We start from the raw sequence: 16,481 nt of genomic DNA, 5'->3' as shown, positions 1-16,481 counted from the left end.
TGTGCTGGATTCCTGCCGGCCTGCCAGGCTGTCCTCAGCGGGAGGTTAGCTTCTCTGTGTCATTTTGTGGGTTCTGCAGCTCCAAAGTTTGTTTGGAGTCCCCTTTTTACATGGATTGGGGAGGGTGGAAGCCAGAGCAGCGGGGAGGTCCTGCTTCTACTCCCAGCATGGTTCATTCCAAACAACTGAACCGTTTTGGCCCAAAACACCTCATGGTGGTCAGTTTGGGGAAGTTTCCTTGTAATTAGCGCTGTGCTAAAATGGAAGGGCATCCTCCAGAAAGAAGCCAGCTCCCCTCTACTGGACATCTTCAAGCAGAAGGTGAATGATTAACCACTTGTCAGCCACGGTTTAAAGGATGGACCTACTCTATGGACGTTTGTCTAAGACCTTTTCAACTTTTCTTAAAACCGCCGAAATTCATATCTTCCTGCAAGTTATCTGCAGAGCATATATATGTTATATGCCAGGCACAGGTTGTATTAGATGACCTCTTGGGTCTACACCAACTAAGAGTTTCTAGAATCAATGATTCTATTGGTCCCAGTATCTCTTACCTACCATCCTCTTTCTTAGGGCTGTTGTATGCATGCATACCGTAGTGAATCCTCTTTATTCTCTAAAACCCTTTTCATTGGGTTTAGAAAAATTTTTTAATTCTCTCTCACTAACTTCAGTTCATTTTTTTAACTTCCCTCTTCCAAATGACTCTAATCATGTCTGAAAAGCATAAAAGCAATTCAAGGTATATGTGTGTTTCAAGAAAATAGAAAACTGTAAATTTTGAAGTAATAGAAAAAAACTAGTATTATCAACCTCAAAAGTACTTCAAAGTTCCCAGAAGTATCTTTAGAATTTCCATAAGTCAATTCCTGCCCCTCATCTTCTTTTATTCATCAAATTTTTTCTTAATCACCAACCACTCTTAAAGAATTCAATTCCATTAAAAAAAAGTTAATTACTACTAATAAAATAGTATTGCTTTCTATTATTTTTCCCCATCATAAATGCATAGTATTTCTAGTATATGGTAAGTTAAATAGGCTTAGAACTTAAACACCACTTATAACAGCAGTTTCCCACAAAAATCCAAAACAAAATTACATCTGACTTTTAGAAAACAAGTCCATTTATGAATTAGAGACTTCTCATGTAAGCAGCATCTTAATTAATTTATATTTCTGAATTTGTATTTTCCTAGTCCCCATAACAATCCTTTGTCAGTCTCAAAAAAAAGTGATAGGATTTTTTAATAACCCAAGAGAAAATACAACTGCATAAAGTAGTATTCTACCTTCTATCTTTTCACTCTCCTTCAGCTCCCATCAAAATAAAGCTCACTATCGTGTCTAGTTAATCTGTAGCAGGTAAAGGTTAGACGTCGAGAAGCTAACAAAATGTAAAAATCACTTAAGGATTGCCCTTGATTTCAGGGCTGCATATCAAAACATTAGCTGCTATGACCCAGTACCAAAACAAGAAGACAACAAGGTTTACATTTGTAAGATATTTTTTCAGTTTAGGGAAGAAGCATTGTTTTTGGTATAGAGTTATTATTGCGCAGCTAAATCAAGCAATAAGCAAACTGCATCCTGGATTCAGAAAGATTTCCTAGCAGAACATGGACATCACTACATATGATCTAAATCCTTCTTGTTAGCCTGCTATACATCACACAAATTAAATGCCCCCAGTCTACAGTGTGGGAAAAACACTTACTTTTGTATATCAGATTTTGAGACCAGGAAAGGAGTTATGTCAACACAACACAAAAATTGTTATTAGTTTCAGATTTGTTTAATAAGTCACAATCTGAAACTGACTAAGTCTCTTAACTGTACAATGATAACTCTTACATCCACTTTCCCCAAGCCAGAGCTAACAATGGGAACCAAAGGGATAAATGAACACAAAAGATAGCAAGTCTTACTTTGTGTACAGAAGGCTGAATTAAATAAAAAACAAATTTTGTAAGCTGTAGAGTTCATGTGTTTATTCAGTAAAGTTAGATAAGCAAAAGAAATTATGCTGGTGCAATGACAGTTACAAATTCAGTAAAATGTGTGATGCATTATATTCAATTGGCACATATCGGGATTAGTTTTTATTCAAATTTCTGAAGCATAGTAATTACTTTTAAAATTCCATTAAAGAATTCTCTAACCTATTAACATTTTTATTAATTCTAAATTATGTTTATTTCTGGTTTAACAAATACACTGGTAATTTTTAAAAAATGGGAATCAACTTTATTAGAGATCAAATGTTAACTATCAAGTTTCCTATAACTATTAACTTGATCTAATAACACCTTGCAAAACAAAATGACCTAAACATTTTGTTTAAAATGAAAGTGTAACCCATAAAGAATTCTCTAATAGTTAGCTTTCTTCTTTTTCTACTACAGCTACCATTACTACTATTACTGCTTCAACTTCATTTTATAATGTTTATGGTGTTTCCCTCCCAAAACCCCCCAAAAGGAGGTTTAAATTTAAACAAGTTTAAATACCATTTTACAAGCAATGAAATGGAAACTCCTGAGGTTAAGTGAATTAGATGCTTCTGGTCATAAAGATAGTAAACGACAGAGGTTTAATATTTCAAACTCTAAGGTCAGGTTTTTCCACTACAATATGTTGTCACATAATAATTCCAACTTACATTATAACATTTAAAAATTTTAAAGTGATTTTGCATATCTTATCTGATCCTCACAACAACCCTGAACTCCATACGTAGGCATAAGTAATAATACCCCCATTTTACAGATACTGAAACCAAAAGGTTATGGCTTTCGCAAGGTCACACAGCTACTTAAATGGGAGAGCTGGCTTTCAAAACCAGGTCCTCTAACTTCAGATTTGGTATTCTTTCCACTGAACATTCAAAATGAATGCCAATCAGACATAGTGTGAAGTATCAGTCAAGTGACAGGGAAACATCTGACCTCTTAAGAAGCTGATGTGTTTCTTGGGCAATTTTATGTGTCTTAAAATGATACAAAGAATTAAAAGTAAAGTTATACTCCTTGTAAAATATGTAATTTCTTCATTATGATGGAATGCAACAAAACATCTTGCCCTTGGGTTGCTCTGTTTCAGCCAAAACAAATGCAAATGGTTTGTCAGATGACAGCTGTTTGATAAGGCTCCTCTACAAGACCTGCATGCTTTACTTTTTTCCGTGAAACTTGGGATGAAAGGCAGAAGGCAGGAAGAGAATTAATGTAGCATACAGTCTAAAGGCAATGCTACAACCGTGATTAAGTAGAAAAGTTAAAAGGCACAGATTTTCCACAGCTTCGCTGCGTGCAACCCATCCGTGTAACAAGTTGACAGGCCTAGCGCGTCAGCTCCATCATCCTCTCCGACAGCTAAAACGCAGCATTGCATCCCTTTTCAGAGAAAATTTGCGTCTGCACCATGAAGCGTTGTACATTATTTCTTAGCACTGCAGGGGGCTCAAGTCCATATGGAACCTTCACAAATATTACCACAGATCAAACCAGCGGCGTTTCGAGGCAGATTTGACATACCTATTTAAATGAACAGCAGGGGTCCTCAGGCTGCCTCAGGCTGTGCAGGAGAAAACCTCTGTGGAAAGCCTCGGCTGCAGCTCCATTACTCAGCAAAGACACATTCTACATTTATCATTCATTTCATTTCTGCCAGGGCAAGAAGCTCATTTGCCCAAGGTCAACAAAAAATGAAAAAAGGGTTGTTTCCCTACCCCCCCACCAAGAAATGAATGTACCTGACAAGTGGGGATTTTGTTCTTTGGGTTTGTAGAGCACAAATAAACACCAGATAATCTAAAAACAGGAAAGCTTTGCATAGAATAGGAGTGCTTGAAATCTGATATCAGATTGGGGAGGAGAGCATGGAGTCTGTCTGATAAATACTTGAGTAACTTTTGTAGAAGCGTGAAAAAGGTGAAATAAAACTTGACAGGATCAACTTATATGTAAATGTTCAATGGTTTCTTCCATTTATAAGTGGCCATCTTTCCACAGGATAATTCTGGGAAGTCAGAGAATCTGCACACTATCAATGTCCATAGCTGGTGAAAGAACTATTCATAATAAAGTAAAATGAAGTTGAAGTGGAACTGTAATACGTTAATATCTCAGATAGCATTATTATAAAGGCAACTGGGATAAAATTCCAGACTCATACTCATTTTTACCCAGGAGTATGAAAATCTTAGAAAAACAATTTTAAAATGAAATTAGATGTAACTGTCTATATTTCCCTCATGCCAAATGCCTTACTGAACCTAACAACTTTATGTTACATCATATCCCTTTTCTGCCTTGTTGCTTTACTAGACATCTTATATAATGCCTCCTAAAAAAAATCTAACTCTCTAAGCAAGTCATAATATAAAAGAACTGGTATGAGAAATTTCAAATTACCTGTTAAGAGAAAATATTTAAAAAGAAAACAAGCCATTTAATTAGAAATTCAATAAATGGCACCTTTATTTAAATTAATGGTAGAAATATTAAACTTTATCTCTAACAAGTCTAAAATCAAACCTCTAGAGGTCTTATCATTGTCCATTATGAAAATGAGTAGGTAAATTCTGAAGCTTCTGATGTAATTAGTTAATTCAGATTGTAGTTAATATTATTTATTATGGAATATGATGTACTCACGTGCATTAACGAGTAATATGATGGCTTGCCAGTATAAAACAGAAAGTGAAATGGACGGCCATCTTCTCCCCATTGGAGTGCTAAATGAAAAAGCCAGATGAGACAAAAAAAAATGTTTATCAGCTATACTAAATTGTAGTTCTAAACCACTTTTATAATGTTGATTAATATTTAAAATACAAAGCTAAAAAGAAATATCATGGATATTCAGTTAATGTTTAATAATTTAGAACATATCTTATTTAAATTATATTACAATGAAAAATTGTAATATAATCAACCTATATATCTCACCATATGATAGATTCTTGTCATGTCTTAAATAACAGTTTATATGCAATGGGCGCTACTGCATTATTACAAACAGAAATATTAAATATGAATTTATTAGCCTAAATATATCCTAAAATTATAAGGATCATTATGTAGCACTAAGTGCTACATAATACATTCATAGCTACAGAAACCATCATAATCAAATGTCAGGATTTATGTGAAAAAGCTTTGAAAACCAAAGCGAAATACGAATTTGTAAAATTTTCTGAACTGAAGATCTTATTCTCTCACATGCTTTTCTGTACTATACTATTTGCCTTGGTGCAACTGGGTCAATCTGCAAACTTCCCAGTTTATTCACTTTTCAAATACAGGCTCTAAAGGTACTGATTAGATATTAGGTCTGTAATGACAATTATTCCCCTGGACAAACAATTTCATATACTGAATTCTAATATGGGGAAATTAACACAGAGTCAAAAAGTTTTAAAACCCCCTTAATTTGAAAATAATACTTTAAAAAAGATGGTTGTGTCTAATATAAGAATAGTTCCCTACTTTAGAGAATCTGGAACACTGCTGGTGACAGGTGAAATTCACGGAGGACTATTTGTTTGCAACATTTATTACATTTAAAAAAATCAGGTCCTTTAAGTTCTAATTTAGACACTGATATACTAGTTCAAGAACTCTTAAAAATTATATTAAATAAAAACCAAACCTGAACTACAACCTAAATTGAACATGCTTCCATGTTGCAAAATATGGCTAAAGAAACAAAATTGTAGAAGAATGGGACAATAAGGTTACTTAAAGAATTGATAGATAAACATCTACTAAATGTATAATCAATCAGTCAGTAAACATTTATTAAGTACCTACTATATGCTAGGCACTGTGCTAAGTGATAAGGATACAAAAAGAGGCAAATGACAGTCCCTGACTTCGAGGACTATACAATCTAATGCAGGAGACAATATGCAAACAAATACATACAAAGCAAGCTACATAAAGTATTAATAGGAAATGCTTTATAGAGAGAAGACACTGGAATTAAGAGGGATTGGGGAAGGCTTCCTGTAGAAGGTGAGATTTTGGTTACACCAAGAATCTACCATGACCACAAAATCAGAACTTTAAGGAAATTTAGAGGTCATCATCAGTTTACATGCGAAATTATATTGTGTTATATTGTTAAATAGAAGTTTGTCATTAAGTTCCTCTGCATGAGTGAGCCCATGTTTAAAAACAGTCCTGTTTAAAATGTATCTGAAAGATGCAGAATGTAAGTGGGGAAAATAAACTTAAAGAAGGGCATAGCAGGAAAATGAACTTCAGACTCCAGGAAGAAGAAAGACTTGTCTTATATAAAAGTAAATAAAACTAATGTACTTGGCATTACTGGGTTAGTAACACAGATACCAAGAATTCTGAGTGGGGGGGGGGCAGCTAGGTGGCGCAGTGAATAGAGCATCGGCCCTGGAGTCAGGAGGACCTGAGTTCAAATCTGATCTCAGACACTTAACACTTACTAGCTGTGTGACCTTGGGCAAGTCACTTAACCCCAATTGCCCCTCCTCCCAAAAAAATTCTGAGTGGGGATGGGCCTGTAGTGACAGCCATGTTGTCTTTGATGCTTTTCTTCATCAATCATAAGTAGAAAAAGAAAAAAACAAAAGCAAGTGAACAAAGAAAAACAAGACCGCCACTATCTAAGTTTTGTGGCTGTGCCCAAAATGGGCAACAATTATCTATCCAGGAGACCATGTTCCAGAGCTCTGAGTAACTTCATATTGTACTAAGAAGCAAACCCCTAGAAACATGCATGTAACCCTTCTGGATTTTAACCTGAAAAGATACAGCTATAACTGAAAAGTAAAATTTAGGCTGAAAATATTTAGATATTCTACTTCTTTATATGGATTGATCAATCTACAAAGAATAGTTAACTAATTCTGACAGCTATTGCAAGAGATATATTTAACAGAAAAAAAAGTACAGAATTCTGAATTGTTGTTAGCTTTCACTTCTTACTCAGCTATCTCAGATAGTGTAGGTAAAGTAACTATTCAGACATGGGCCATCTTATGGCATCTACCTGAATTGCTGGCCAAGAGCTAGTTTCTACTGAGTTTCTACCTTATAGATTCAACCATAGTCAGTGGCAGAAATTTTGCATTTTGATAAAAACATTTTAGCTCAAATGCTTCCATTACTAAAATGTAGGTAGAATCCTGTTTTAATGGCCTTTGGGCTTTACTACTAAAGAACACTGGATTGCTATTAAAGAGACCTAGATTCTAATTCTAGCACTACTACTAAATCACTGGGTGACTGAGGACAAAATCACTTATTCCTCTGGGTCTCTCTGTTTTGTCATCTGTTAAATGAGGGGGGTAGCCTACATGATTTCTAACCCTAACTCCTGTAGCTCCAAAATTATGAGGTAGCAGACCCTTTGATAGGTATTGGTGCTAAAATCCCTAAGAAGTCTAGGAATAGAGACTGGACCTGTGATTTCACTGGAATAGAGCACTCTCAGAGGAGGCATTCCCCTCTATGAAGGCATAGCGACATTGTTACTCTTCAAGCACCATAAGAGTAAATGACTTGCTCAGGGTCACATCGCCAATGTCACCATGCTGGTTTTTCTCTATACTCCTTCCTACTAATAAGGAAGGCTATTCATTGCTACCATATGCAGAGACAAATACTGCAGTGCTTATTTTAAAGTATTTTGTTTCAGTTTCCATATTTTTTTACTTAGATCAAATATTTGTAAAAAATAATTGGGAGAACAAGTGAGCAGAAGGTTACACAAAAGAGGATGTTTTGTCAATTCCAAAGCAATGCAACACTCTTTATGCCATTTAACAAGTTTTTAAAAGCATCCTCAGCCAACAAACGTTTATTAGGTGCTGATTATGTGAAAGAAACTGCCAAGTGCTGGGGAAAGCAAAGGCAAAACAGTGCCTGTCCTCAAGGAACATACATTCTAATGGGAGAGAGAACATGTAAATAACTAGGTAAATACAAGATATGGACAGCACAGATGGAAGGTAAATCTGAGGGAAAGATACTAGTATCTGACAGATGGTCTTTTGCAGAAAGTGAGATTCTAGCTGGAAGTTAAAAAAACCAAGAGGCAGAGCTAAGGGTTCAGGGAACTCTAGGCCTAAGGAAAAGCCACTGTGGGGGCAGGGGGGTGGCCAAGGAAAGAAGGGAATATAAGAGAGTAAAGCAGGTACAGGGATAATGGTCTGGAAAAGAACTGAGGGGTAGGAGTGGTGAGGGTGAAGAAAAGGGAATAATGTTAGGTAAAATAAAGGAAAGGGAAAGATGAAATGGTAGAAGGTTATGATCAGAGAATTATGAACAAAGAAATAGAACACTCATAAAGGCAAGATCAGTAACAATCCATGCATGTAGCAGAGGTGGAGCAAAGAAGCAAATAGGTCATGGGAATTAAGACAAGGACAAATTGTGGACAAGTGAAGGATCATCAATGTGTATGGTGAAATCCTCTAGCAGGAAGGCAGGAATTGGAGAGGAAAGAAAGATTGTAAGTCAGGCAGTGACTCATTAAGGAAAGGACAAAGTCTAGGATCTGGATTGGATGCTAAATGTCTATAGAGGAACCATGAAGGAGGAGAGTTCCTTAGTGGAGTGGTGTAATGGAAATGGAATTTAAAGATTCCCTGGTGGGGCGGAGCCAAGATGGCAGAGTAGAAACAGTACTTCCTCAGGCTCCCACTACCACCTCCTCCAATACATGTAAAAAATGACTCTAAACAAACCTTGGAACTACAAAACTCACAAACTGCAGGAAGGGTCCAGTGAAGCATGCTGGGAACCTAGCCCAGCCCCGCATGAGTCCGAGGTTTTAGCCTTAGGGCAGCCTGACCAGCCACGGCCAAAGGGATGTTGGGAGAGTGGACCACCAGCAGCTGTGGCGGTTTCCAGAATTATCAAGCCATAAATGGCAAAGACAAAGTGAGAGGTCAGGGGACTTTGGAAACAGGGAGTCCAGAAGTACAGTCTGGCCTCTGCTCCCAGGGAGAGAAGCAGCTGAGGCATGGGGGCCACAGCCACATGGCTACTTCAGAGCTCCTGGCCTGCATATTGTAAGGGGACCAAATGACCAGTCTGAGGGGTAATCACATTTGCTTTAACCTGCTTGGATCTGGATCCCTGTCCTGGGATGCATGACTAGAATACCAGAACCAGGGGAGGCTTCTGAGAGGGCACCCAACTAATAGCTCCAGCAGCTGAGAAAACCACAGCGATTTGGGACAAAGTTCTCCTCTCTGAAAGCAGAGTTCTACTGTGGTAAAAAGCTCAAGAGTCAAATGGTTGAGTGGCAACATGAGCCAGCAGGGTAAGTGGGGCAAGCATAGAGATCCGACTTTGGATTCCTATTTTGGGGACAAAAAGGATCAAGGAATGGAACAGGAAGAAGACAAAGAAGTCAGAACTGAACCAAAAGCTTCCAAGAAAAATATGAACTGGTTACAGGCCATAGAAGAGCTTAAGAAGGATTTTGAAAACCAAATAACAGAAATGGAAGAAAAATTGGGAAGAGAAATGAGAATGATGCCAGAAAATCATGAATAACAAGTCAACAACCTGACTGAAGAAAATAACACCTTAAAAATAGACTAACTCAAATGGCAAAAGAGGCTCAAAAAGCCAATGAGGAGAAGAATGCCTTAAAAAGCCAAATTTTCCAAATGGAAAAAGAATCTCAAAAGCTCACTGAAGAGAATATTTCCTTCAGAATTAGACTGGAGCAAATGGAAGCTAGTGACTTTATGTGAAAACAAGATACTATTAAACAGATCCAAAAAATGAAAAAATAGAAGGCAAGGTGAAATATCTCATTGGAAAAAAACACTGACCTGGAAAATAGATCCAAGAGACATCATATAAAAATTATTGGACTACCTAAAAGCCATGATCTAAAAAAGAACCTAGAAATCATCCTTCAAGAAATTCTCAAGGAAAACTGCCCTGATGTTTTAAAACCAAGAGGGCAAAATAGAGGTTGAAAGCATCCATCGATCACCTCCTGAAAAAGATCCCAAAAAGAAAACTCCTAGGAATATTATAGCCAGGTTCCAGAGTTCCCAGATCAAGGAGAAAATATTATAAGCAGCCAGGAAGAAACAATTTGAATATTGTGGAAACACAATCAAGATAACACAGGATCTGGCAGCTTCTACACTGAGGGACTGAAGGGCTTGGAATATGATATTCTGGAGGTCAAAGGAGCTGGAATTAAAACCAAGAGTTGCCTACCCAGCAAAACTGAGTATCATGTTTCAGGTGAAAATATGGTCATTCAGTGGGAAAAAAGGACTTTCAAGCATTCTTGCTGAAAAAACCAGAGTTGAATAGAAAATTTGACATTCAGATACAAGAAGCAAGAGAAGCATGAGAAGGTAAACAGGGAAAAGAAATCATAAGGAACTGATCAAAGTTGAACTACTAACATTCCTACATGGAAAAATGATAATTGTAACTTATGAAACTTTTCTCAGCATGAGAATAGTTGAAGGGAATAGAAATGTGTGTGTATGTGTGTATATACACACACACACACATACACATACATATATGTCTATATAGGAGGGTATATGGGCATATGAATACATATGTGAGTGTACAGGTATACATAGAGGGCACAGGACCAATTGAATAGGAAGGGATGATGCTTAAAAGGTGAAACTGAGAGGTAAGAGAGGAATATAATGAGAGGAGATAGGGAGAGACAGAATGGGATAAATTATCTCATATAGAAGAGGCAAGGGAAAACTGTTACAATGGAGGGGAAGAACAAGAAAGCAAAAGGGAATGAGTCAACCTTACTCTCATTGAATTTGGCTTAGGGAGGGAACGACATATACACTAAATAGGGTATTCACCCTACAGGAGAGTAGGGGGGGAAGGGGATTATGGAGGGGCAGGCAGGTTTCGGGGGAGAGTAGTTAGAAGCACACACTTTTGAAAAGGGACAGGGTCAAAGCAGAGAATAGAACAAGTCGGGGGTCGGATAGGATGGAGGGAAATATAGTCAGTCTTTCACAATGTATCTACTATAAAAGGTTTTGCATAGCTACACATGCTATACTGAATTGCTTATCTTCCCAGTAAGGTTGGGTGAGGGAGGGAGGAAGTTTTAAAATCAAATGTTTAAAAATATGTTATTTTATTTTTCATGCAACTGGGAAATAAGATACACAGGCACTGGGGCATAGAGATCCATCTTGCCGTACTGGAAAGTTGGAGGGGGAATGAGAGCGCACATAGGAGAGAGCAGATTGGGAGAAGGGGTATTCAGTGGGAGTGCTGTTTTGGGGTGGTGGGTAGGGGAAAGATGGGGAGAAAATTTGTAACTCAAAATCTTGCCAAAATGAATGATGTAAACTAAAAATAAACATTAAATTTAATTAAAACAAAAGATTCCCCTGTATTGGCTTGGTTTTGGGGTTGAGTGTTGAAACCCACAGCTTGTGAATCCCACTTGTAGGATGGACTTGTTGATGTGAAGAGAGAGGGCTAAAATGGGAGGAGCTGGTGCCATGAATTTAGAGAAGACCCAAGAAGAGAGAGGCAGAAGAACTTTTGGGAGCAGCATTGTGGAGGCAGAGAAAGAGAGGAGAATTGCCAGGGGACAGAGTTGCTGGGAGAGAGAAAGAACTGCCACCCGAAGCTACCCAGACTGCTAAGGGCCAGGTGGAGCTGCGCAGGACTTTTGAGAGCTGCCACCTGGAGCTGCTGAGAACTGAGGAGATATAACTCTGAGGCTGGTATTTTGTCTATCTGTTTTGATGTTGTTTTGCCAGATTTGTCCGCTGTTAAAGGACAGTGCTGTTGCTGCAGAGGTCCTGGAACCTTGCTTTTGGTTGAGGGGTCCTGAGACTGTTCTGCAGGCAGACAGTGAACTGATGAGGGCCCTGGAAATGTATATTGTGGCTTTGTTAAGCTTTGTCTCCCCAGGAACAGATATTGCTAAGAACTTGCCTCTTGCCAAGATGAAAAAAAGACCTCACTTTGGGTGTTAAATGCTGTGATATCTCAACCTTGTTGTAGCTTAGGGGTGGATTGCCTTTGTGCTCTCCACTGCCCCTTCTGAGAAGGTGCTATTAACTGATGATAACTGTAATTCAGTTGTGACTCAGGGGTGGGAAACTTGACTTTTTGTGCTCTGTGACTGACCAAATCAATGTACTTTGTTTATGACTGGAAACTAATCTCCATTTGAGAAGAGAGACTTTGTGAGTGACTAAATGAATGTAATAGCCAGGAGTGGGAAACTTTGACTCTATACATGTGACTGAATTGAGATACTTTGTGACTGAATTGAGAACTTGCTAAATGACTGAGTTACACTGTATTTGGATTTTCTCTGTTCTGTGAATGTTGCGCTTTAATTTGTCACTGAATAAATGGAGGGTTACTATGGTAGTATTTACCGAACCTTGGAAGTTGCCTTAGCTTGGAATTACAAGTGGGAAGGAAAGTTAGGAAAGTGGTGGAGTACACGGGGTGTTTTGACTGCACCTCTATGACCATGAAGTAGGGGGTTTGAATGTACAGTCCGTACTGGAAAAAGTGTCAAGGAAGATGTGGTAACATCAAGAGGACAGCCATGTGTGACTTCGGACAGGAAAGAAGGAATGAAGGAGAAAGTGAGAGATGAAAGAAGCATGCACTGCATTGGTGGTTAAACACATATTCATGACTGTCTTCCCCTTAGAATCCAAGCTCCTTGAGAGCAGAGATTATTTCATACTTTGTATTTGTATCCCCAGTGACCGGCACTTGTCATTGTTCCTTCATTATCCCATACTGGAGTTTTCTTGGCAAAGAGAATGGAATGACTGGCCATTTTCTTCTCCAGTTGTTTACGGTTAGGTGACTTGCCCAGTAGGGCCACACTGCTAGTGAGTGTTTGAAGTCAAATTTGAACTTGGGTCTTCTTGACATCATACCTAGGGCTCTGTCCACTGAGCCACGCAGCTAGCTGCCTTCAAGTGACTGGCACTTAGTGGACATTTAATAAACACTTGTTGACTGAAGGAAAAAAGGATCAGAAGATCATAGATTTAGGGCTGGAAGGGAATTCAGAAGCCATGTAGCACAATGATAGGTGAGGAAAGTGAAGCCAAGAGAAGTGAAATGACTAGAAAAGTCACACAGAAAGGAATGGGCAGAGCCAGGATTGAAGCCTTGGTCCCTGGAGAAACAATCCAGCCAAGTGCTGCTTTAGCCATTGGTTGTAATGGGGTTTCTGTCCTGAAACCTAGTCCCAATGTAATTTGAAAAAATAAAGTGCTTGGGGGGGGGGGGCGCAGAACCAAGATGGTGGAGTAGAAGCAGGAAAACTCCATGAGCTCCCCCCATAACCACCTCAAATACCTATATGATTCTAAACAAACTAGAACTACAGAACCCACAAAGTGACAGAGAGAAACAAATCTGCTGAAGGCAGCCCGGCAGACCTACAGGAAGGGTCTATCCCAGTATGCTGGGATCCAAGCCCAGCCCCAAGTGAGCCCACAGTTTTAGCCTCAGGGTGGCCCCAAACAGCAGGGGCTGGAGCAGATTTCAAGACAGTGGATCACCAGCAGCAGTGGCAGTTTCCAGAATTGTCAACCCATAAATCCAAAGACAAAGTAAAAGGTCAGGTGGAACTCTGTTTGAACTGGGGGGGACAGAAGAATACATCCAGCCCCTGCCCCCTGGGGCGAGAAGTGGCTGAGGTGCCATGGCCATGCAACCGCCACCGCGTGGCTGTTTCAGCACTCCTGGCCTGAAGATCATAGGGGGGCCAAGAGACCATTCAGAGGGTAATCGCTCTTGCTTTAACCTACTTGGAGTTGGATCCCTGTCCTGGGTGGAGGTCCTGGGGTGTGTGACCAGATGCCAGAACTTGTGGGGGCTTCAGAGAAGGCACCCAACTAATAGCTCCAGCAGCTGCAAAAACCCCTATGATTTGGGACAAAGCTCTCCTCTCTGGAAGCAGAGTTCTACTGTGGCAAAAAGCTCAAAAATCAAGTAATCGAGTGGCAACATGAGCAAGCAAAGGAAGCAAAACAAAAACAGCTATCCGACTTTAGATTCCTATTTTGGGGACAAAAAGGATGAAAGCATGGAACAGGAGGAAGACAATGAAGTCAGAACTCCTACACCAAAAGCTTCTAAGAAAAATATGAACTGGTTACAGGCCATAGAGGAGCTTAAGAAGGATTTTGAAAACCAAATAAGAGAAGTAGAGGAAAAATTGGGAAGAGAAATTAAGGATGATGCAAGAAAATCATGAAATGAGAGTCAACAACCCGACTGAAGAAAATAACACCTTAAAAAACTGACTTAACTCAAATGGCGAAAGAGGCTCAAAAAGCCACTGAAGAGAATTATGCCTTATAAAGCCAAATTTGCCAGATGGAAAGAGAATTTCAAAAGCTCACTGAAGAGAATAATTCCTTCAGAATTAGACTGGAGGGGCAGCTAGGTAGTACAGTGAATATTGTACTGGCCAGGGAGTCGGGAGACCCGGGATCGGTTCCGGCCTCAGATACTTATCTCCCACACAAAACATAACTGGCCCTGTAACCCTGAGCAAGTTACTTAATCCCAACTGCTTAAAAAAAAAAAATTATTGGACTACCTGAAAGCCATGATCAAAATCATCCTTCAAGAAATTCTCAAGGAAAATTTCCCTGATATTCTAGAACCAGAAGGCAAAATAGAAATGGAAAGAATTCACTGATCACCTCTTGAAAAAGATCCCAAAAATAAAACTCCTAGAAATATCATAGCCAAATCCCAGAGTTCGCAGGTCAAGGAGAAAATATTACAAGCTGTCAGGAAGAAACAATTTGAGTACTGGGGAAACACAATCAGGATAACACAAGATCTAGCAGCTTCTACATTAAGGGATCGAAGGGCTTAGAACATGATACTCCAGTGGTCAAAGGAGCTGGGATTAAAACCAAGAATCAGCTACCCAGCAAAACTGAGTATAATGCTTCAGGGAAAAATATGGTCTTTCAATGAAATAGAGGACTTTTAAGTATTCTTGTTGGAAAAAAAAAACAGAACTGAACAGAAAAATTGACTTTCAAATACAAGAATCAAAAGAAGCATGAGAAGGTAAACAGGAAAAAGAAATCATAAGGAACTTATTAAAGTTGAACTATTTACATTCTTACATGTAAAAATGATAATTGTAATTCATGAGACTTTTCTCAGTATGAGGATAGCTGAAAGGGAATATGGATATATATATATATGTATGCATATATGTATATATGCATACATATGTATGTATAAATACAAATGTGAATGTGTGTCTGTGTGTCCATGTCTACATAGACAGAAAGCATAGGATCAGTTGAATAGGAAGGGATGATATCTAAAATATAAAATTAAGAGATGAGAGAGGAATATAATGAGAGAAGGAGAAAGGGAGAGATAGAATAGGGTAAATTATCTCATATAAAAGAAGCAAGAGAAAACTGTTACAATGGAGGGGGAGAGCAGGAAGGTGAAAGAGAATGGGTTAAACCTTACCTTAAATGAATTTGGCTTAAAGAATGAACAACATACACACTCAAGTGGGTATCTTACCCTACAGGAAAGTAGGGGGGAAGGGCATAAGGGGGGGATGATAGAAGCAAGGGCAGATTGGAGTAGAGGGTAGTTAGAAGCACACACTTTTGAAAAAGGACAGGGTAGGTGGCTCAGTGAGTAAGAGCACCGGCTCCAATGTCGGGATGGCCTAGAGATCAAATCCCGGGCTCACATACTCAGCACCACACCCGGAAATAACTGGCCGTGTAACCTTGAGCAAGTTACTTAACCCTGACTACTTTAAAAAAAAAAAAAAGAAAAAGGACAGGGTAAAAGTAGAAAATGTTAATCAATTAAGTATGGGGGGGGGCCGAGATAGGATGGAGAGAAATTAGTCTCTCACATTATAACTACTATGGGAACATTTTGCATAGCTACACCTGTACAATCTATATTGAACTGCTTATCTTTCTAGTGGGGGTACATGTGGAGGGAAGAAGGGAAAGAATCTGGAAATCAAAGTTTTAAAAACAAATGTTTAAAAAAAATTGTTTTTTGCATGCAACTGGGAAATAAGATATATAGGTACAGGGGTATTGAAATCCATCCTGCCCTACTAGAAAGTTAGGGGGGAAATGGGGGAGGATAGAAGAGAGAACAGATTGGGGTAAGGGGTATTCAGTAGGCTTGATATCTTGGGGTGAGGGTAGGGAAACGATGGGGAGAAAATTTCTAAGTCGAAATTTTGTGGAAACGAATGTTGAAAACTAAAAATAAATAAAAAGATTAAAAAAAAAAAGAATACATTTCCTACCCATACCTAAAAAAAAAAAAAGACTATACTACATGATCCTAAGATTTGAACTGTATCATTCTGTCGAATTTGCCAGATGGAAAAAGAATCTCAAAAGCTCACTGAGGAGAATCATTGCTTCAGAATTAGATTGGAGCAAATGGAAGCTAATGA

General features: G+C 38.6%; 1 protein-coding gene across 1 annotated transcript in view; it reads right to left on the bottom strand.

The window, feature by feature from the left end:
• The window catches only part of MRPS9 (mitochondrial ribosomal protein S9), a 121,474-nt gene that overhangs the window by 25,830 nt on the left and 79,163 nt on the right, over window positions 1–16,481 (bottom strand). The window contains exon 5 of the mRNA XM_069093959.1: window positions 4,661–4,740. Coding sequence (XP_068950060.1) covers window positions 4,661–4,740 — 80 coding nt within the window. The remainder of the gene's footprint in view (window positions 1–4,660; window positions 4,741–16,481) is intronic.

The sequence above is a fragment of the Petaurus breviceps genome, unplaced genomic scaffold, assembly GCF_028583685.1.
Source record: "Petaurus breviceps papuanus isolate PSGF00001 unplaced genomic scaffold, PetGlider_PUasm1.0 214, whole genome shotgun sequence".
Classification (NCBI taxonomy): Eukaryota; Metazoa; Chordata; class Mammalia; order Diprotodontia; family Petauridae; genus Petaurus; species Petaurus breviceps.
The sequence above is the reverse complement of the archived record's forward strand: the minus strand, read 5'-3'. Positions and strand labels throughout refer to the sequence as shown.